This window comes from Oncorhynchus keta, chromosome 8 (assembly GCF_023373465.1).
Source record: "Oncorhynchus keta strain PuntledgeMale-10-30-2019 chromosome 8, Oket_V2, whole genome shotgun sequence".
NCBI classification, from domain to species: domain Eukaryota; kingdom Metazoa; phylum Chordata; class Actinopteri; order Salmoniformes; family Salmonidae; genus Oncorhynchus; species Oncorhynchus keta.
The window spans coordinates 48,329,815-48,353,904 of NC_068428.1; the positions used below are offsets into that span (position 1 = coordinate 48,329,815).

Sequence of the window (24,090 nt, forward strand, 5' to 3'; positions counted from 1 at the left end):
GAGAGACAGAGAGAGAGACAGAGAGAGAGACAGAGAGACAGAGAGAGAGACAGAGAGACAGAGAGAGAGACAGAGAGAGAGACAGAGAGACAGAGAGAGACACAGAGAGACAGAGAGAGAGACAGAGAGAGAGACAGAGAGAGAGAGACACCGGCGCCGACTGAGATGGCCGCCTCGCTTCGCGTTCCTAGGAAACTATGCAGTTTTTTGTTTTTTACGTGTTATTTCTTACATTAGTACCCCAGGTCATCTTAGGTTTCATTACATACAGTCGAGAAGAACTACTGAATATAAGATCAGCGTCAACTCACCATCAGTACGACCAAGAATATGTTTTCCGCGACGCGGATCCTGTGTTCTGCCTTACAAACAGGACAACGGAATGGATCGCTTGCAGCGACCCAAGGAAACGACTACGAAAAAGAGGGAAACGCGGCGGTGTTCTGGTCAGACTCGAAAAAGGGCACATCGCGCACCACTCCCCAGTATTCTTCTTGCCAATGTCCAGTCTCTCGACAACAAGGTTGATGAAATCCGAGCAAGGGTGGCATTCCAGAGGGACATCAGAGACTGCAACGTTCTCTGCTTTACGGAGACATGGCTTACTGGGAAGACGCTATCCAGGGCGGTGCAGCCAACGGGTTTCTCCACGCATCGCGCGGACAGAAACAAACATCTCTCTGGTAAGAAGAGTGGCGGGGGCGTATGCCTCATGACTAACGGGACATGGTGTGATGAAGGAAACATACAGGAACTCAAATCCTTCTGTTCACCTGATTTAGAATTCCTCACAATCAAATGTAGACCGCATTATCTTCCAAGAGAATTCTCTTCGATTATAATCACAGCCGTATATATCCCCCCAAGCAGACACATCGATGGCTCTGAACGAACTTTATTTAACTCTTTGCAAACTGGAAAACATTTATCCGGAGGCTGCATTCATTGTAGCTGGGGATTTTAACAAAGCCAATCTGAAAACAAGACTCCCTAAATTTTATCAGCATATCGATTGCGCAACCAGGGGTGGTAAAACCTTGGATCATTGTTACTCTAACTTCCGCGACGCATATAAGGCCCTGCCCCGCCCCCTTTCGGAAAAGCTGACCACGACTCCATTTTGCTGATCCCTGCCTACAGGCAGAAATTAAAACAAGAGGCTCCCACGCTGAGGTCTGTCCAACGCTGGTCAGACCAAGCTGACTCTACACTCCAAGACTGCTTCGATCACGTGGACTGGGACATGTTTCGTATTGCGTCAGATGGGAATATTGACGAATACGCTGATTCGGTGTGCGAGTTCATTAGAACGTGCGTCGAAGATGTCGTTCCCATAGCAACGATAAAAACATTCCCTAACCAGAAACCGTGGATTGATGGCAGCATACGCGTGAAACTGAAAGTGCGAACCACTGCTTTTAATCAGGGCAAGGTGACCGGAAACATGACTGAATACAAACAGTGCAGCTATTCCCTCCGCAAGGCTATTAAACAAGCTAAGCGTCAGTACAGAGACAAAGTGGAATCTCAATTCAATGGCTCAGACACAAGAGGTATGTGGCAGGGTCTACAGTCAATCACGGACTACAAGATGAAATCCAGCCCAGTCACGGACCAGGATGTCTTGCTCCCAGGCAGACTAAATAACTTTTTGCCCGCTTTGAGGTCAATACAGTGCCACTGACACGGCCTGCAACGGAAACATGCGGTCTCTCCTTCACTGCAGCCGAGGTGAGTAAGACATTTAAACGTGTTAACCCTCGCAAGGCTGCAGGCCCAGACGGCATCCCCAGCCGCGCCCTCAGAGCATGCGCAGACCAGCTGGCCGGTGTGTTTACGGACATATTCAATCAATCCCTATACCAGTCTGCTGTTCCCACATGCTTCAAGAGGGCCACCATTGTTCCTGTTCCCAAGAAAGCTAAGGTAACTGAGCTAAACGACTACCGCCCCGTAGCACTCACTTCCGTCATCATGAAGTGCTTTGAGAGACTAGTCAAGGACCATATCACCTCCACCCTACCTGACACCCTAGACCCACTCCAATTTGCTTACCGCCCAAATAGGTCCACAGACGATGCAATCTCAACCACACTGCACACTGCCCTAACCCACCTGGACAAGAGGAATACCTATGTGAGAATGCTGTTCATCGACTACAGCTCGGCATTCAACACCATAGTACCTCCAAGCTCGTCATCAAGCTCGAGACCCTGGGTCTCGACCCCGCCCTGTGCAACTGGGTACTGGACTTCCTGACGGGCCGCCCCCAGGTGGTGAGGGTAGGCAACAACATCTCCTCCCCGCTGATCCTCAACACGGGGCCCCACAAGGGTGCGTTCTGAGCCCTCTCCTGTACTCCCTGTTCACCCACGACTGCGTGGCCACGCACGCTCCAACTCAATCATCAAGTTTGCGGACGACACAACAGTGGTAGGCTTGATTACCAACAACGACGAGACGGCCTACAGGGAGGAGGTGAGGGCCCTCGGAGTGTGGTGTCAGGAAAATAACCTCACACTCAACGTCAACAAAACTAAGGAGATGATTGTGGACTTCAGGAAACAGCAGAGGGAACACCCCCCTATCCACATCGATGGAACAGTAGTGGAGAGGGTAGCTAGTTTTAAGTTCCTCGGCATACACATCACAGACAAACTGAATTGGTCCACTCACACTGACAGCGTCGTGAAGAAGAAGGCGCAGCAGCGCCTATTCAACCTCAGGAGGCTGAAGAAATTCGGCTTGTCACCAAAAGCACTCACAAACTTCTACAGATGCACAATCGAGAGCATCCTGGCGGGCTGTATCACCGCCTGGTACGGCAACTGCTCCGCCCTCAACCGTAAGGCTCTCCAGAGGGTAGTGAGGACTGCACAACGCATCACCGGGGCAAACTACCTGCCCTCCAGGACACCTACACCACCCGTTGTTACAGGAAGGCCATAAAGATCATCAAGGACATCAACCACCCGAACCACTGCCTGTTCACCCCGCTATCATCCAGAAGGCGAGGTCAGTACAGGTGCATCAAAGCTGGGACCGAGAGACTGAAAAACAGCTTCTATCTCAAGGCCATCAGACTGTTAAACAGCCACCACTAACAGTGAGTGAGTGGCTGCTGCCAACACACTGACACTGACTCAACTCCAGCCATTTTAATAATGGGAACTGATGGGAATTATGTAAATATATCACTAGCCACTTTAAACAATGCTACCTTATATAATGTTACTTACCCTACATTATTCATCTCATATGCATATGTATATACTGTACTCTACATCATCGACTGCATCCTTATGTAACACATGTATCACTAGCCACTTTAACTACGCCACTTTGTTTACTTTGTCTACACACTCATCTCATATGTATATACTGTACTCGATACCATCTACTGTATGCTGCTCTGTACCATCACTCATTCATATATCCTTATGTACATGTTCCTTATCCCCTTACACTGTGTATAAGACAGTAGTTTTGGAATTGTTAGTTAGATTACTTGTTGGTTATCACTGCATTGTCGGAACTAGAAGCACAAGCATTTCGCTACACTCGCATTTAACATCTGCTAACCATGTGTATGTGACAAATAAAATTTGATTTGATTTGATTTGATTTGAGAGACAGAGAGAGACAGAGAGACAGAGAGAGACAGAGAGACAGAGAGAGAGACAGAGACAGAGAGAGAGACAGAGAGACAGAGAGACAGACAGAGAGAGAGACAGAGAGAGAGACAGAGAGACAGAGAGAGAGACAGAGAGAGAGACAGAAAGACAGAGAGAGAGACAGAGAGACAGAGAGAGAGACAGAGAGACAGAGAGACAGAGACTGCGATAGAGAGAGACAGAGAGACTGCGATAGAGAGAGAGACAGAGAGACTGCGATAGAGAGAAAGACAGAGAGACTGCAATAGAGAGAGAGACAGAGGTACTGCGATAGAGAGAGAGACAGAGAGACTGCGGTAGAGAGAGACAGAGGTACTGCGATAGAAAGAGAGACAGAGAGAGACAGAGAGACTGCGATAAAGAGAGAGACAGAGAGACTGCGATAAAGAGAGCGACAGACTGCGATAGAGAGAGAGACAGAGAGCCTGCGATAGAGAGAGAGACGGAGAGACTGCATGATAGAGAGAGAGACAGAGAGCCTGCGATAGAGAGAGAGACAGAGGTACTGCGATAGAGAGAGAGACAGAGGTACTGCGATAGAGAGAGACAGAGGTACTGCGATAAAGAGAGAGACAGAGAGACTGCGATAAAGAGAGAGACAGAGAGACTGCGATAGAGAGAGAGACAGAGATACTGTGATAGAGAGAGAGACAGAGAGACTGCGATAGAGAGAGAGAGACAGAGACTGCGATAGAGAGAGAGACAGAGAGACTGCGAGACTAAGACAAAGAGACAGATCGTAAAACACCGAGACAGAGAAGTTTTCTTTGGCTCCTCAGTGTATTCCCTGCCTCACTAAATCATTCTGTTTAATCTCTGTTCTTCTTCCTCTCTGGTCTTCATCCTCTCTAACGCAGGCAGCTTCTTCGGTGGGGATTGATTCTAACACCAATCAGGGGATACTTTATCCTACTCCAAAACTCCAAATGCAGATGCGCACGGACACGCAAAAACACGCACGCACACACGCACACACACGTAACAATCAGCTTGGATCAGAAACAGACCTCAGTGTCCTTCTGTCACATCCCTGGTTTCACCAAAGGCAGGAAGCTCCACACGGACAGCGGGCTTTGAGGACATGCCGATCTCCTCCAGGAGGCCGATCACATCAGAGGAAATGACAGCAGAACGTTCTATTAGAGGATAAGGTGCTTGTGGATTCACTTCAGAGATCTCCTAGCTCAGTCCTCACAGGCCCTGCCAGGAGGATACAGGCCCTGTCAGGATGATACAGGCCCTGTCAGGAGGATACAGGACCTGTCAGGAGGATACAGGCCCTGCCAGGAGGATACAGGCCCTGTCAGGAGGATACAGGCCCTGTCAGGAGGATACAGGCCCTGTCAGGAGGATACAGGCCCTGTCAGGATGATACAGGCCCTGTCAGGAGGATACAGGCCCTGTCAGGAGGATACAGGCCCTGTCAGGATGATACAGGCCCTGTCAGGAGGAAACAGGCCCTGTCAGGATGATACAGGCCCTGTCAGGATGATACAGGCCCTGTCAGGATGATACAGGCCCTGTCAGGAGGATACAGGCCCTGTCAGGAGGAAACAGGCCCTGCCAGGAGGAAACAGGCCCTGCCAGGAGGATACAGGCCCTGTCAGGATGATACAGGCCCTACCAGGAGGATACAGGCCCTGTCAGGATGATACAGGCCCTGTCAGGATGATACAGGCCCTGTCAGGATGATACAGGCCCTGTCAGGATGATACAGGCCCTACCAGGAGGATACAGGCCCTGTCAGGATGATACAGGCCCTGTCAGGATGATACAGGCCCTGTCAGGAGGATACAGGCCCTGTCAGGAGGAAACAGGCCCTGCCAGGAGGATACAGGCCTTGTCAGGAGGAAACAGGCCCTGCCAGGAGGAAACAGGCCCTGCCAGGAGGATACAGGCCATGTCAGGAGGAAACAGGCCCTGCCAGGAGGATACAGGCCCTGTCAGGATGATACAGGCCCTGTCAGGATGATACAGGCCCTGTCAGGATGATACAGGCCCTGTCAGGATGATACAGGCCCTGTCAGGATGATACAGGCCCTGTCAGGATGATACAGGGCCTACCAGGAGGATACAGGCCCTGTCAGGATGATACAGGCCCTGTCAGGATGATACAGGCCCTGTCAGGAGGATACAGGCCCTGTCAGGAGGATACAGGCCCTGCCAGGAGGATACAGGCCCTGTCAGGAGGAAACAGGCACTGCCAGGAGGAAACAGGACCTGACAGGAGGATACAGGCCCTGCCAGGAGGATACAGGCCATGTCAGGAGGAAACAGGCCCTGCCAGGAGGAAACAGGCCCTGCCAGGAGGATACAGACCCTGTCAGAGGATACAGGCCCTGCCAGGAGGAAACAGGCCCTGTCAGGAGGATACAGGCCCTGTCAGGAGGAAACAGGCCCTGCCAGGAGGAAACAGGCCCTGCCAGGAGGATACAGGCCCTGCCAGGAGGAAACAGGCCCTGTCAGGAGGAAACAGGCCCTGCCAGGAGGAAACAGGCCCTACCAGGAGGATACAGGCCCTACCAGGAGGATACAGGCCCTGCCAGGAGGATACAGGCCCTGCCAGGAGGATACAGGCCCTGCCAGGAGGATACAGGCCCTGCCAGGAGGATACAGGCCCTGTCAGGATGATACAGGCCCTACCAGGAGGAAACAGGCCCTGCCAGGAGGATACAGGCCCCGTCAGGAGGATACAGGCCCCGTCAGGAGGAAACAGGCCCTACCAGGAGGAAACAGGCCCTGTCAGGAGGAAACAGGCTCTGTCAGGAGGATACAGGCCCTGCCAGGAGGAAACAGGCCCTGTCAGGGAGGAAACAGGCCCTGTCAGGGAGGATACAGGCTCTGTCAGGAGGATACAGGCCCCGTCAGGAGGATACAGGCCCTGTCAGGATGTAACAGGCACTGTCAGGAGGAAACAGGCCCTGCCAGGAGGATACAGGCCCTGTCAGGAGGAAACAGGCCCTGCCAGGATGTAACAGGCCCTGTCAGGAGGAAACAGACCCTGCCAGGATGTAACAGGCCCTGTCAGGAGGATACAGGCCCTGCCATGAGGATACAGGCCCTGTCAGGATGATACAGGCCCTGTCAGGAGGATACAGGCCCTGTCAGGATGATACAGGCCCTGTCAGGAGGATACAGGCCCTGTCAGGATGAAACAGGCCCTGCCATGAGGATACAGGCCCTGTCAGGATGATACAGGCCCTGCCAGGAGGATACAGGCCCTGTCAGGATGATACAGGCCCTGTCAGGAGGATACAGGCCCTGTCAGGGATGAAACAGGCCCTGCCATGAGGATACAGGCCCTGTCAGGATGATACAGGCCCTGTCAGGATGAAACAGGCCCTGCCATGAGGATACAGGCCCTGTCAGGATGATACAGGCCCTGTCAGGAGGATACAGGCCCTGTCAGGATTAAACAGGCCCTGCCAGGAGGATACAGGCCCTGTCAGGATGATACAGGCCCTGTCAGGAGGATACAGGCCCTGTCAGGATGAAACAGGCCCTGCCATGAGGATACAGGCCCTGTCAGGATGATACAGGCCCTGTCAGGGAGGATACAGGCCCTGCCATGAGGATACAGGCCCTGTCAGGATGATACAGGCCCTGTCAGGAGGATACAGGCCCTGTCAGGATGAAACAGGCCCTGCCAGGAGGATACAAGCCCTGTCAGGATGATACAGGCCCTGCCAGGAGGATACAGGCCCTGTCAGGATGATACAGGCCCTGCCAGGAGGAAACAGGCCCTGTCAGGAGGAAACAGGCCCTGCCAGGAGGAAACAGGCCCTGTCAGGAGGATACAGGCCCTGTCAGGATGATACAGGCCCTGCCAGGAGGAAACAGGCCCTGTCAGGAGGAAACAGGCCCTGCCAGGAGGAAACAGGCCCTGCAAGGATGATACAGGCCTTGCCAGGAGGAAACAGGCCCTGTCAGGAGGTGATGGAAACAGATTACTTGCCTGAAGTGGAATAACAGGTGAGAACCAACAGATTACCTGACTGAAGTGGAAGAATAGGTGAGAACCAACAGATTACCTGACTGAAGTGGAATAACAGGTGAGAACCAACAGATTACCTGACTGAAGTGGAAGAACAGGTGAGAACCAACAGATTACCTGCCTGAAGTGGAATAACAGGTGAGAACCAACAGATTACCTGCCTGAAGTGGATTAACAGGTGAGAACCAACAGATTACCTGCCTGAAGTGGAATAACAGGTGAGAACCAACAGATTACCTGCCTGAAGTGGATTAACAGGTGAGAACCAACAGATTACCTGCCTGAAGTGGATTAACAGGTGAGAACCAACAGATTACCTGCCTGAAGTGGAATAACAGGTGAGAACCAACAGATTACCTGACTGAAGTGGAAGAACAGGTGAGAACCAACAGATTACCTGACTGAAGTGGAATAACAGGTGAGAACCAACAGATTACCTGACTGAAGTGGAAGAACAGGTGAGAACCAACAGATTACCTGACTGAAGTGGAATAACAGGTGAGAACCAACAGATTACCTGACTGAAGTGGAATAACAGGTGAGAACCAACAGATTACCTGACTGAAGTGGAATAACAGGTGAGAACCAACAGATTACCTGACTGAAGTGGAATAACAGGTGAGAACCAACAGATTACCTGACTGAAGTGGAATAACAGGTGAGAACCAACAGATTACCTGCCTGAAGTGGAATAACAGGTGAGAACCAACAGATTACCTGACTGAAGTGGAAGAACAGGTGAGAACCAACAGATTACCTGACTGAAGTGGAATAACAGGTGAGAACCAACAGATTACCTGACTGAAGTGGAATAACAGGTGAGAACCGACAGATTACCTGACTGAAGTGGAATAACAGGTGAGAACCAACAGATTACCTGACTGAAGTGGAAGAACAGGTGAGAACCAACAGATTACCTGACTGAAGTGGAATAACAGGTGAGAACCAACAGATTACCTGCCTGAAGTGGAATAACAGGTGAGAACCAACAGATTACCTGACTGAAGTGGAAGAACAGGTGAGAACCAACAGATTACCTGACTGAAGTGGAATAACAGGTGAGAACCAACAGATTACCTGACTGAAGTGGAATAACAGGTGAGAACCGACAGATTACCTGACTGAAGTGGAATAACAGGTGAGAACCAACAGATTACCTGACTGAAGTGGAATAACAGGTGAGAACCAACAGATTACCTGACTGAAGTGGAATAACAGGTGAGAACGGACAGATTACCTGACTGAAGTGGAAGAACAGGTGAGAACCAACAGATTACCTGACTGAAGTGGAAGAACAGGTGAGAACCAACAGATTACCTGACTGAAGTGGAATAACAGGTGAGAACCAACAGATTACCTGCCTGAAGTGGAATAACAGGTGAGAACCAACAGATTACCTGACTGAAGTGGAATAACAGGTGAGAACCAACAGATTACCTGACTGAAGTGGAAGAACAGGTGAGAACCAACAGATTACCTGCCTGAAGTGGAAGAATAGGTGAGAACCAACAGATTACCTGACTGAAGTGGAAGAACAGGTGAGAACCAACAGATTACCTGCCTGAAGTGGAAGAATAGGTGAGAACCAACAGATTACCTGACTGAAGTGGAAGAACAGGTGAGAACCAACAGATTACCTGACTGAAGTGGAATAACAGGTGAGAACCAACAGATTACCTGACTGAAGTGGAATAACAGGTGAGAACCAACAGATTACCTGACTGAAGTGGAATAACAGGTGAGAACCAACAGATTACCTGACTGAAGTGGAAGAACAGGTGAGAACCAACAGATTACCTGACTGAAGTGGAATAACAGGTGAGAACCAACAGATTACCTGACTGAAGTGGAATAACAGGTGAGAACCGACAGATTACCTGACTGAAGTGGAATAACAGGTGAGAACCAACAGATTACCTGACTGAAGTGGAATAACAGGTGAGAACCAACAGATTACCTGACTGAAGTGGAATAACAGGTGAGAACCGACAGATTACCTGACTGAAGTGGAAGAACAGGTGAGAACCAACAGATTACCTGACTGAAGTGGAAGAACAGGTGAGAACCAACAGATTACCTGACTGAAGTCGAATAACAGGTGAGAACCAACAGATTACCTGCCTGAAGTGGAATAACAGGTGAGAACCAACAGATTACCTGACTGAAGTGGAATAACAGGTGAGAACCAACAGATTACCTGACTGAAGTGGAAGAACAGGTGAGAACCAACAGATTACCTGCCTGAAGTGGAAGAATAGGTGAGAACCAACAGATTACCTGACTGAAGTGGAAGAACAGGTGAGAACCAACAGATTACCTGCCTGAAGTGGAAGAATAGGTGAGAACCAACAGATTACCTGACTGAAGTGGAAGAACAGGTGAGAACCAACAGATTACCTGACTGAAGTGGAATAACAGGTGAGAACCAACAGATTACCTGACTGAAGTGGAATAACAGGTGAGAACCAACAGATTACCTGACTGAAGTGGAATAACAGGTGAGAACCAACAGATTACCTGACTGAAGTGGAAGAACAGGTGAGAACCAACAGATTACCTGACTGAAGTGGAATAACAGGTGAGAACCAACAGATTACCTGACTGAAGTGGAATAACAGGTGAGAACCAACAGATTACCTGACTGAAGTGGAATAACAGTTGAGAACCAACAGATTACCTGCCTGAAGTGAAGTGAGGTCGGACACTGATACTGAGCGATTAGGCCTTCAGGCTCTCAGTCGGCGTTCCAATTCATCCCAAAGGTGTTTGTTGGGGTTGAGGTCAGGTCTCTGTGAATTCCAATCCAGTTCTTCCACACAAACCATTTCTGCATGGACCTCACTTTGTGCATGGGGCATTGTCTACCTGCCTGTCTCCTCTACCTACCTGTCTCCTTCTACATACCTGTCTCCCTCTACATACCTGTCTCCCTCTACCTACCTGTCTCCTTCTACATACCTGTCTCCCTCTACCTACCTGTCTCCTTCTACATACCTGTCTCCTCTACCTACCTGTCTCCTTCTACCTACCTGTCTCCCTCTACATACCTGTCTCCCTCTACATACCTGTCTCCCTCTACCTACCTGTCTCCCTCTACTTACCTGTCTCCCTCTACCTACCTGTCTCCCCTACCTACCTGTCTCCCCTCTACCTACCCGTCTCCTTCTACCTACCTGTCTCCCTCTACCTACCTGTCTCCATTCATACCTGTCTCCTCTACATACCTGTCTCCCTCTACCTACCTGTCTCCTTCTACATACCTGTCTCCCCTCTACCTACCTGTCTCCCTCTACCTACCTGTCTCCTTCTACCTACCTGTCTCCTCTACCTACCTGTCTCCTTCTACATACCTGTCTCCTTCTACATACCTGTCTCCTCTACCTACCTGTCTCCTTCTACATACCTGTCTCCCTCTACCTACCTGTCTCCTTCTACATACCTGTCTCCCTCTACCTACCTGTCTCCTTCTACATACCTGTCTCCCTCTACCTACCTGTCTCCCTCTACCTACCTGTCTCCATTCATACCTGTCTCGCTCTACATACCTGTCTCCCTCTACCTACCTGTCTCCTTCTACATACCTGTCTCCCTCTACCTACCTGTCTCCTCTACCTACCTGTCTCCTTCTACCTACCGGTCTCCCTCTACCTACCTGTCTCCTTCTACATACCTGTCTCCCTCTACCTACCTGTCTCCTTCTACATACCTGTCTCCCTCTACCTACCTGTCTCCTTCTACCTACCTGTCTCCCTCTACCTACCTGTCTCCATTCATACCTGTCTCCCTTCCTCTCTGTCTCCTTCTACCTACCTGTCTCCTCTACATACCCGTCTCCCTCTACATACCCGTCTCCTCTACCTACCTGTCTCCCTCTACCTACCCGTCTCCTTCTACCTACCTGTCTCCCTCTACCTACCTGTCTCCATTCATACCTGTCTCCCTCTACCTACCTGTCTCCTTCTACATACCTGTCTCCCCTACCTACCTGTCTCCCTCTACCTACCTGTCTCCTTCTACCTACCTGTCTCCCTCTACCTACCTGTCTCCTTCTACATACCTGTCTCCTCTACCTACCTGTCTCCTCTACCTACCTGTCTCCATTCATACCTGTCTCCCTCTACCTACCTGTCTCCCTCTACCTACCTGTCTCCCTCTACATACCTGTCTCCTCTACCTACCTGTCGCCATTCATACCTGTCTCCCTCTACATACATGTCTCCCTCTACCTATCTGTCTCCCTCTACCTACCTGTCTCCCTCTACCTACCTGTCTCCTTCTACATACCTGTCTCCCTCTACCTACCTGTCTCCTTCTACATACCTGTCTCCCTCTACCTACCTGTCTCCTTCTACATACCTGTCTCCCTCTACCTACATGTCTCCTTCTACCTGCCTGTCTCCTTCTACCTACCTGTCTCCCTCTACCTACCTGTCTCCATTCATACCTGTCTCCTTCTACCTACCTGTCTCCTTCTACCTACCTGTCTCCTTCTACCTACCTGTCTCCCTCTACCTACTTGTCTCCATTCATACCTGTCTCCTTCTACCTACCTGTCTCCTTCTACCTACCTGTCTCCCTCTACCTACCTGTCTCCTCTACCTACCTGTCTCCCCTACCTACCTGTCTCCTACCTACCTGTCTCCTCTACCTACCTGTCTCCCTCTACCTACCTGTCTCCCCTACCTACCAGTCTCCTTCTACCTACCTACCCTGTCTCCTCTACCTACCAGTCTCCTTCTACCTACCTGTCTCCCTCTACCTACCTGTCTCCCTCGCATAACTGTTCCCTCTACCTACCTGTCTCCTACCTACCTGTCTCCCTCTACCTACCTGTCTCCTTCTACCTACCTGTCTCCTTCCTCTCTGTCTCCTCTACCTACCTGTCTCCCCTGTCTCCCCATGTCTCCCTCTACCTACCTGTCTCCCCTCTACATACCTGTCTCCCTCTACCTACCTGTCTCCCTCTACATACCCGTCTCCCTCTACATACCCGTCTCCCTCTACCTACCTGTCTCCCTCTACCTACCTGTCTCCTTCTACCTACCTGTCTCCCCTCTACCTACCTGTCTCCATTCATACCTGTCTCCCTTCCTCTCTGTCTCCTTCTACCTACCTGTCTCCCTCTACATACCTGTCTCCCTCTACATACCCGTCTCCCTCTACCTACCTGTCTCCCTCAACCTACCTGTCTCCCTCTACCTACCTGTCTCCCTCTACCTACCTGTCTCCCTCTACCTACCCGTCTCCTTCTACCTACCTGTCTCCCTCTACCTACCTGTCTCCATTCATACCTGTCTCCCTCTACATACCTGTCTCCCTCTACCTACCTGTCTCCTTCTACATACCTGTCTCCCTCTACCTACCTGTCTCCCTCTACCTACCTGTCTCCTTCTACCTACCTGTCTCCCCTCTACCTACCTGTCTCCTTCTACATACCTGTCTCCTTCTACATACCTGTCTCCTCTACCTACCTGTCTCCTTCTACATACCTGTCTCCCTCTACCTACCTGTCTCCCTCTAACTACCTGTCTCCATTCATACCTGTCTCCCTCTACATACCTGTCTCCCTCTACCTACTTGTCTCCTTCTACCTACCTGTCTCCCTCTACCTACCTGTCTCCCTCTACATACCTGTCTCCCTCTACCTACCTGTCGCCATTCATACCTGTCTCCCTCTACATACATGTCTCCCTCTACCTATCTGTCTCCCTCTATCTACCTGTCTCCCTCTACCTACCTGTCTCCTTCTACATACCTGTCTCCTTCTACATACCTGTCTCCCTCTACCTACCTGTCTCCTTCTACATACCTGTCTCCCTCTACCTACCTGTCTCCCTCTACCTACCTGTCTCCTTCTACCTACCTGTCTCCTTCTACCTACCTGTCTCCTCTACCTACCTGTCTCCATTCATACCTGTCTCCTTCTACCTACCTGTCTCCTTCTACCTACCTGTCTCCTTCTACCTACCTGTCTCCCTCTACCTACTTGTCTCCATTCATACCTGTCTCCTTCTACCTACCTGTCTCCTTCTACCTACCTGTCTCCCTCTACCTACCTGTCTCCCTCTACCTACCTGTCTCCTTCTACCTACCTGTCTCCTTCTACCTACCTGTCTCCCTCTACCTACTTGTCTCCATTCATACCTGTCTCCTTCTACCTACCTGTCTCCCTCTACCTACCTGTCTCCCTCTCGCATAACTGTTTCCCTCTACCTACCTGTCTCCTACCTACCTGTCTCCCTCTACCTACCTGTCTCCTTCTACCTACCTGTCTCCCCTACCTACCTGTCTCCATTCATACCTGGCTCCCTTCCTCTCTGTCTCCTTCTACCTACCTGTCTCCCTCTACATACCTGTCTCCCTCTACATACCCGTCTCCCTCTACCTACCTGTCTCCCTCTACCTACCTGTCTCCCCTACCTACCTGTCTCCTCTACCTACCTGTCTCCCTCTACCTACCCGTCTCCTTCTACCTACCTGTCTCCCTCTACCTACCTGTCTCCATTCATACCTGTCTCCCTCTACATACCTGTCTCCCTCTACCTACCTGTCTCCTTCTACATACCTGTCTCCCTCTACCTACCTGTCTCCCTCTACCTACCTGTCTCCTTCTACCTACCTGTCTCCCTCTACCTACCTGTCTCCTTCTACATACCTGTCTCCTTCTACATACCTGTCTCCCTCTACCTACCTGTCTCCTTCTACATACCTGTCTCCCTCTACCTACCTGTCTCCTCTACCTACCTGTCTCCATTCATACCTGTCTCCCTCTACATACCTGTCTCCCTCTACATACTTGTCTCCTTCTACCTACCTGTCTCCCTCTACCTACCTGTCGCCATTCATACCTGTCTCCCTCTACCTACCTGTCGCCATTCATACCTGTCTCCCTCTACATACATGTCTCCCTCTACCTATCTGTCTCCTCTACCTACCTTTCTCCCTCTACCTACCTGTCTCCTTCTACATACCTGTCTCCCCTACCTACCTGTCTCCTTCTACATACCTGTCTCCCTCTACCTACCTGTCTCCTTCTACCTACCTGTCTCCTTCTACCTACCTGTCTCCCTCTACCTACCTGTCTCCATTCATACCTGTCTCCTTCTACCTACCTGTCTCCTTCTACCTATCTGTCTCCTTCTACCTACCTGTCTCCCCTCTACCTACTTGTCTCCATTCATACCTGTCTCCTTCTACCTACCTGTCTCCTTCTACCTACCTGTCTCCCTCTACCTACCTGTCTCCCTCTACCTACCTGTCTCCTTCTACATACCTGTCTCCCTCTACCTACCTGTCTCCTACCTACCTGTCTCCCTCTACCTACCTGTCTCCCTCTACCTACCTGTCTCCCTCTACCTACCTGTCTCCCTCTACCTACCAGTCTCCTTCTACCTACCTGTCTCCCTCTACCTACCTGTCTCCCTCTCGCATAACTGTTTCTCTCTACCTACCTGTCTCCTACCTACCTGTCTCCCTCTACCTACCTGTCTCCTTCTACCTACCTGTCTCCCTCTACCTACCTGTCTCCTACCTACCTGTCTCCCTCTACCTACCTGTCTCCTCTACCTACCTGTCTCCCCCTGTCTCCCCATGTCTCCCTCTACCTACCTGTCTCCTCTACATACCTGTCTCCCTCTACATACCTGTCTCCTTCTACCTACCTGTCTCCCTCTACCTACCCGTCTCCCTCTACATACCTGTCTCCTTCTACATACCTGTCTCCATTCATACCTGTCTCCCTCTACATACCTGTCTCCCTCTACCTACCTGTCTCCTTCTACCTACCTGTCTCCTCTACATACCTGTCTCCCCTACCTACCTGTCTCCCTCTACATACCTGTCTCCCTCTACCTACCTGTCTCCTTCTACATACCTGTCTCCTTCTACATACCTGTCTCCTTCTACATACCTGTCTCCCTCTACCTACCTGTCTTCATTCTACCTACCTGTCTCCTCTACCTACCTGTCTCCCTCTACCTACCTGTCTCCTTCTACATACCTGTCTCCTCTACCTACCTGTCTCCTTCTACATACCTGTCTCCCTCTACCTACCTGTCTCCTTCTACATACCTGTCTCCTTCTACCTACCTGTCTCCTTCTACATACCTGTCTCCCTACCTACCTGTCTCCTTCTACATACCTGTCTCCTTCTACATACCTGTCTCCTTCTACATACCCGTCTCCTTCTACATACCCGTCTCCTTCTACATACCTGTCTCCTTCTACATACCTGTCTCCCTCTACCTACCTGTCTCCTTCTACATACCTGTCTCCCTCTACCTACGCGTCTCCTTCTACATACCTGTCTCCCTCTACCTACTTGTCTCCTTCTACATACCTGTCTCCCTCTACATACCTGTCTCCTTCTACATACCTGTCTCCTTCTACATACCTGTCTCCCTCTACATACCTGTCTCCTTCTACCTACCTGTCTCCCTCTTCCTACCTGTCTCCTTCTACCTACCTGTCTCCTTCTACCTCCCTGTCTCCTCTTCCTACCTGTCTCCTTCTACCTACCTGTCTCCCTCTACCTACCTGTCTCCCTCTACATACCTGTCTCCCTCTTCCGCAGAACCAGAAAGAAAAAACAAGTGCAGGTGTGATTGCAAGAGGAAAGTCATCCAGAGAGAAAGCTTTATTGCCTCGAAGGGGATGTGTAAGGAAAATAATCATAAAACAATTAATGTCATAAAACAAAACAGTCATTTGAGCGAGACACCTAACCCTAACCCTCTAACCCTCTAACCTCTAACCTCTAACCCGAACCCTAATCCTCTAACCCCTAACCCTAACCTCTAACCCTAACCCTAACCTTAAACCTCTAACCCTCTAACCTCTAACCCTCTAACCTCTAACCCTAACCCTAACCCTCTAAACTCTAACCCGAACCCTAATCCTCTAACCCCTAACCTCTAACCCTAACCCTAACCTTAAACCTCTAACCTCTAACCCTAACCCTCTAACCTCTAACCCTAACCTTAAACCTCTAACCTCTAACCCTAACACTAACCTCTAACCCTAACCCTAACCTTAAACCTCTAACCCTAACCCTAACCTCTAAACCCTAACCTCTAAACCCTAACCTCTAACCTCTAAACCCTAACCCCTAACCTCTAACCCTAACCTCTAACCCCTAATCCTAACTCCTAACCCTAACTCCTAACCTCTAACCCTAACCTTAAACCTCTAACCTCTAACCCAAACACTAACCTCTAACCCCAACCTGTAACCCTAACCTCTAACCCTAATCTCTAACCCTAACCTCTAACCCTAACACTAACCTCTAACCCTAACCCTAACCTTAAACCTCTAACCCTAACCTCTAAACCCTAACCTCTAACCCTAACCCTAATCCCTAACCTCTAAACCCTAATCTCTAACCCTAATCTCTAACCCTAACCTCTAAACCCTAACCTCTAAACCCTAACAAAGAACAACAAGACCACACACCAACAGAAACATGTTTTCCCTCCATCCTCTCAGTGTTTAACAGTGATGGTCTTCACCTCCGTGAAGAAGTGATAACTATCCCTCCCTCCTTCCCTCCCCACCCCTGAGTTCTTCATGCCTCCGAACGGTAGGTTCAGGTCTCTGACCAGCCAACAGTTGGTCCAGACAAGCCCCGCCTCTAACCTCCTCGCCACCCGGTGCACTCGCCCGACGTCACGCGTCCACACAGTCGCCGCCAGGCCATAACGTACCCCGTTGCCCTTAGCGACAGCATCGTCTTCGCCGTCGAAGGGGTTGACGCAGACGACGGGGCCGAAGATCTCGTCTTGCATCACACGGGACGACTCGGCTACGCCGGCGATGACGGTGGGACGCATGAAGTAGCCGCTGGTGTTACGTTGGGGGAGCAGCAGCGGGTCCTCGCCCTCCCCACACAGCACCGTGGCGCCCTCCGACCGAGCCAGGGTCACGAAGCTACGCACCTGGAGGGACAGGTTAGACAGGTGTATATGTTAATATCACCATAACACAGACCAGGGTCAGGAAGCTACGTACCTGGATGGGGGAGGGACAGGTTAGACAGGTGTATATGTTAATATTACCTGGAGGGGCTGCCAAGGTAAATAACATGCGTGGACAGATTTCCCCACTTGTCCTGGACATTCCTGTATCATCCCTATATTCATTTAAATCAAGGCAGTCACTCCAAAAAACATGATATATACACTAACGTTCAAAAGTTTGGAGTCACTTAGAAATTTCCCTGTTTTTGAAAGAAAAACATTTTTTTTTGTCCATTAAAATAACATCAAAATGATCAGAAATACAGTGTAGACATTGTTAATGTTGTAAATGACTATTGAAGCTGGAAACGGCTGTTTTTTAATGGAATATCTACATAGATGTACAGAGGCCCATTATCAGCAACCATCACTCCTGTGTTCCAATGGCACGTTGTGTTAGCTAATACAAGTTTATCATTTTAAAAGGCTAATTGATCATTAGAAAACCCTTTTGCGATTATATTAGCACAGCTGAAAACTGTTGTCCTGATTAAAGAAGAAATAAAACTGGCCTCCTTTAGACTTGTTGTGTATCTGGAGCATCAGCATTTATGGGTTCGATTACAGGCTCAAAATGGCCAGAAACAAAGAACTTTCTTCAGCTGTAAACTGTTGTGCTGATTATCGAAGATGTCACGTTCTGACCTTAGTTCTTTTATTATGTCTTTGTTTTAGGTTGGTCAGAGTGTGAGTTGGGGTGGGTTGTCTATGTTCCATTTTCTATGTTGTGTTTTGAGTTTGGCCTGGTATGGTTCTCAATCAGAGGCAGGTGTCGTTAGTTGTCTCTGATTGAGAATCATATTTAGGCAGCCTTTTCCCACCTGTGTGTTTATTTTCTGTTCTGTGTTTGTATTTCACCGTTCAGGACTGTTTTTATTTTCTGTTTTCGTTTCGTTCTCATGTTTTGTTGTGTTTTGTTCGAGTATTCGTTTTCATTAAAAGGAGAATACGACGAAGGTTACAGAAACACCCAAAGGACAAAGCAGAGGTAACAGGCAGCAGCAGCAGCCGAAATTTCAAGACTCCTGGACGTGGGAGGAGATTTTGAACGGAGAAGGACCCTGGGCTCAGGCTGGAGAATATCGCCGCCCCAAAGCAGAGCTGGAGGCAGCACGGCAGCGCAGCTGGGACGAGAGGCAGCCCCCAAAATGTATTGGGGAGGCACACGGGGAGTGTGGCTAAGTCGGGTAGGAGACCTGAGCCAACTGGTGGACCAAGCAGGCACTGTGTTATGCCGTGAGGCGCACGGTGTCCCCGGTGCGTAGTCATAGCCCGGTGCGTTACAGAGCAGCTCCTCGTATCGGCCGGGCTAGAGTGCCATGAAGCACTGGTCTCCAGTGCGTCTCCTCGGGCCGGGGTACATGGCACCAGCTCTACGCAGGGTGTCCCCGGTTCGCCAGCATAGCCCAGTGCTGTTCCACCTCGCCGCACACTTATGTCATGCAATAAAATGCAAATTAATTACTTAAAAATCATACAATGTGATTTTCTGGATTTTTGTTTTAGATTCCGTCTCTCACAGTTGAAGTGTACCTGTGATAAAAATTACAGACCGCTACATGCTTTGTAAGTGGGAAAACCTGCAATATCGGTAGTGTATCAAATACTTGTTCTCCACACTGTGTATATATGCTAATTTCTCTCAATTTCGTGAACGAATTTAAATACACAGAGATACCGTGACGAGATCCTGAGGCGAGGCCCATTGTCGTGCCATTCATCCTCCGCCATCACCTCATGTTTCAGCAATAATAATAATAATGCACGTCCCCATGTCGCAAGGATCTGTACACAATTCCTGGAAGCTGAAAATGTCCCAGTTCTTCCATGGCCTGCATTCTCACCAGACATGTCACCCATTGAGCATGTTTGGGATGCTCTGGATTGATGTGTACAACAGTGTGTTCCAGTTCCCGCCAATATCCAGCAACTTCTCACAGCCATTGAAGAGGAGTGAGACAACATTCCACAGAACACAAATCAACAGCCTGATCAACTCTGTGTGAAGGAGATGTGTCGCGCTGAGTGAGGCAAATGGTGGTCTCACCAGATACTGACTGGTTTTCTGATCCACGGCCCCCAAAACATTTTTAAAAGGTATCTTGTGACCAACAGATGCACATCCGTATTCCCAGTCATGTGAAATCAATAGATTAGGGCCTAATACATGTTTTTTTCCCAATTGACTGATTTCCTGATGTGAAGTATGTAGATAATGATTTTTTAATAACATGATCTTCGAGAACTAACAACCACTAGAATAAACTCCAGACAGTCAGGGAGAAGTAACAACCACTAGAATAAACTCCAGACAGTCAGGGAGAAGTAACAACCACTAGAATAAACTCCAGACAGTCAGGGAGAAGCAACAACCACTAGAATAAACTCCAGACAGTCAGGGAGAAGTAACAACCACTAGAATAAACTCCAGACAGTCAGGGAGAAGTAACAACCACTAGAATAAACTCCAGACAGTCAGGGAGAAGTAACAACCACTAGAATAAACTCCAGACAGTCAGGGAGAAGTAACAACCACTAGAATAAACTCCAGACAGTCAGGGAGAAGTAACAACCACTAGAATAAACTCCAGACAGTCAGGGAGAAGTAACAACCACTAGAATAAACTCCAGACAGTCAGGGAGAAGTAACAACCACTAGAATAAACTCCAGACAGTCAGGGAGAAGTAACAACCACTAGAATAAACTCCAGACAGTCAGGGAGAAGTAACAACCACTAGAATAAACTCCAGAAAGTCAGGGAGAAGTAACAACCACTAGAATAAACTCCAGACAGTCAGGGAGAAGTAACAACCACTAGAATAAACTCCAGACAGTCAGGGAGAACTAACAACCACTAGAATAAACTCCAGACAGTCAGGGAGAAGTAACCACGTCATGGCATCGGGCCATTGATTTTGGTTATAATGTTTGAGTCACTCAGATAGCCATGGCAGAAGGAGCTTTAAAGTAACTGTTCAGTGTTTCCAGATTCATATTAAATAAATCACTTACAATATTAGTCAAATAACAACAGAATGGTGTGGGCGTGTATATATACCGGTTTTTAAAAAATATGAATACAAGTAGACCGCTGATTGGCCAGCTCATTCCCCTCTAGACCGCTGATTGGCCAGCTCATTCCCCTCTAGACCGCTGATTGGCCAGCTCATTCCCCTCTAGACCGCTGATTGGCCAGCTCATTCCCCTCTAGACCGCTGATTGGCCAGCTCATTCCCCTCTAGACCGCTGATTGGCCAGCTCATTCCCCTCTAGACCACTGATTGGCCAGCTCATCCTCCTCTCGACCACTGATTGGCCAGCTCATTCCCCTCTAGACCACTGATTGGCCAGCTCATTCCCCTCTAGACCGCTGATTGGGCAGCTCATTCCCCTCTAGACCACTGATTGGCCAGCTCATCCTCCTCTCGACCACTGATTGGCCAGCTCATTCCCCTCTAGACCACTGATTGGCCAGCTCATTCCCCCTCTAGACCGCTGATTGGGCAGCTCATCCTCCTCTAGACCACTGATTGGCCAGCTCATTCCCCTCTAGACCACTGATTGGCCAGCTCATTCCCCTCTAGACCGCTGATTGGGCAGCTCATCCTCCTCTAGACCACTGATTGGCCAGCTCATCCCCCTCTAGACCACTGATTGGCCAGCTCATTCCCCTCTAGACCGCTGATTGGGCAGCTCATCCTCCTCTAGACCACTGATTGGCCAGCTCATCCCCCTCTAGACCACTGATTGGCCAGCTCATTCCCCTCTAGACCACTGATTGGCCAGCTCATCCCCCTCTAGACCACTGATTGGCCAGCTCATTCCCCTCTAGACCGCTGATTGGCCAGCTCATCCTCCTCTAGACCACTGATTGGCCAGCTCATCCTCCTCTAGACCACTGATTGGCCTGCTCATCCTCCTCTAGACCACTGATTGGCCAGCTCATCCTCCTCTCGACCACTGATTGGCCAGCTCATCCTCCTCTAGACCGCTGATTGGCCAGCTCATCCTCCTCTAGACCACTGATTGGCCAGCTCATCCTCCTCTAGACCACTGATTGGCCAGCTCATTCCCCTCTAGACGACTAATTGGCCAGCTCATTCCCCTCTAGACCGCTGATTGGCCAGCTCATCCTCCTCTAGACCGCTGATTGGCCAGCTCATTCCCTCTAGACCACTGATTGGCCAGCTCATCCCCTCTAGAACACTGATTGGCCAGCTCATTCCCCTCTAGACCACTGATAGTCCAGCTCATCCCCCTCTAGACCACTGATTGGCGAGCTCATTCCCCTCTAGACCACTGATTGGCCAGCTCATCCTCCTCTAGACCACTGATTGGCCAGCTCATCCTCCTCTAGACCACTGATTGGCCAGCTCATTCCCCTCTAGACCACTGATTGGCCAGCTCATTCCCCTCTAGACCTTCTGATTGGCCAGCTCATCCTCCTCTAGACCACTGATTGGCCAGCTCATCCCCCTCTAGACCACTGATTGGCCAGCTCATTCCCCTCTAGACCACTGATAGTCCAGCTCATCCCCTCTAGACCACTGATTGGCCAGCTCATTCCCCTCTAGACCACTGATTGGCCAGCTCATCCTCCTCTAGACCACTGATTGGCCAGCTCATCCTCCTCTAGACCACTGATTGGCCAGCTCATCCCCTCTAGACCACTGATTGGCCAGCTCATTCCCCTCTAGACCGCTGATTGGCCAGCTCATCCTCCTCTAGACCACTGATTGGCCAGCTCATCCTCCTCTAGACCACTGATTGGCCAACTCATCCTCCTCTAGACCACTGATTGGCCAGCTCATCCTCCTCTAGACCACTGATTGGCCAGCTCATCCTCCTCTCGACCACTGATTGGCCAGCTCATCCTCCTCTAGACCGCTGATTGGCCAGCTCATCCTCCTCTAGACCACTGATTGGCCAGCTCATCCTCCTCTAGACCACTGATTGGCCAGCTCATTCCCCTCTAGACGACTGATTGGCCAGCTCATTCCCCTCTAGACCGCTGATTGGCCAGCTCATCCTCCTCTAGACCGCTGATTGGCAAGCTCATTCCCCTCTAGACCACTGATTGGCCAGCTCATCCCCCTCTAGACCGCTGATTGGCCAGCTCATTCCCCTCTAGACCGCTGATAGTCCAGCTCATCCCCTCTAGACCACTGATTGGCCAGCTCATTCCCCTCTAGACCACTGATTGGCCAGCTCATCCTCCTCTAGACCACTGATTGGCCAGCTCATCCTCCTCTAGACCACTGATTGGCCAGCTCATTCCCCCTCTAGACCACTGATTGGCCAGCTCATTCCCCTCTAGACCGCTGATTGGCCAGCTCATCCTCCTCTAGACCACTGATTGGCCAGCTCATCCCCCTCTAGACCACTGATTGGCCAGCTCATTCCCTCTAGACCACTGATAGTCCAGCTCATCCCCCTCTAGACCACTGATTGGCCAGCTCATTCCCCTCTAGACCACTGATTGGCCAGCTCATCCTCCTCTAGACCACTGATTGGCCAGCTCATCCTCCTCTAGACCACTGATTGGCCAGCTCATTCCCCTCTAGACCACTGATTGGCCAGCTCATTCCCCTCTAGACCGCTGATTGGCCAGCTCATCCCCCTCTAGACCACTGATTGGCCAGCTCATTCCCCTCTAGACCACTGATTGGCCAGCTCATCCCCCTCTAGACCACTGATTGGCCAGCTCATCCCCCTCTAGACCACTGATTGGCCAGCTCATTCCCTCTAGACCGCTGATTGGCCAGCTCATCCTCCTCTAGACCACTGATTGGCCAGCTCATTCCCTCTAGACCGCTGATTGGCCAGCTCATCCTCCTCTAGACCACTGATTGGCCAGCTCATCCTCCTCTAGACCGCTGATTGGCCAGCTCATCCTCCTCTAGACCACTGATTGGCCAGCTCATCCTCCTCTAGACCACTGATTGGCCAGCTCATCCTCCTCTAGACCGCTGATTGGCCAGCTCATTCCCCTCTAGACCGCTGATTGGCCAGCTCATTCCCCTCTAGACCACTGATTGGCCAGCTCATTCCCCTCTAGACCGCTGATTGGCCAGCTCATTCGCCTCTAGACCGCTGATTGGCCAGCTCATTCCCCTCTAGACCACTGATTGGCCAGCTCATCCTCCTCTCGACCACTGATTGGCCAGCTCATTCCCCTCTAGACCACTGATTGGCCAGCTCATTCCCCTCTAGACCGCTGATTGGGCAGCTCATTCCCCTCTAGACCACTGATTGGCCAGCTCATCCTCCTCTCGACCACTGATTGGCCAGCTCATTCCCCTCTAGACCGCTGATTGGGCAGCTCATCCTCCCCTCTAGACCACTGATTGGCCAGCTCATTCCCCTCTAGACCACTGATTGGCCAGCTCATTCCCCTCTAGACCGCTG

General features: G+C 50.3%; 2 protein-coding genes across 5 annotated transcripts in view; both read right to left on the bottom strand.

Annotated features, from left to right (window-relative positions):
* Positions 1 to 24,090, bottom strand: part of LOC127931535 (nascent polypeptide-associated complex subunit alpha, muscle-specific form-like) — a 208,498-nt gene that overhangs the window by 94,144 nt on the left and 90,264 nt on the right. The window lies entirely within an intron of this gene.
* Positions 16,944 to 24,090, bottom strand: part of LOC118381502 (2-aminomuconic semialdehyde dehydrogenase) — a 30,962-nt gene continuing 23,815 nt past the window's right edge. For both annotated transcript variants that reach the window (XM_052524601.1, XM_052524602.1), the window contains exon 7: positions 16,944 to 17,600. In XM_052524601.1, the coding sequence (XP_052380561.1) occupies positions 17,148 to 17,600 (453 nt within the window). In that variant the 3' untranslated portion in view covers positions 16,944 to 17,147. The remainder of the gene's footprint in view (positions 17,601 to 24,090) is intronic.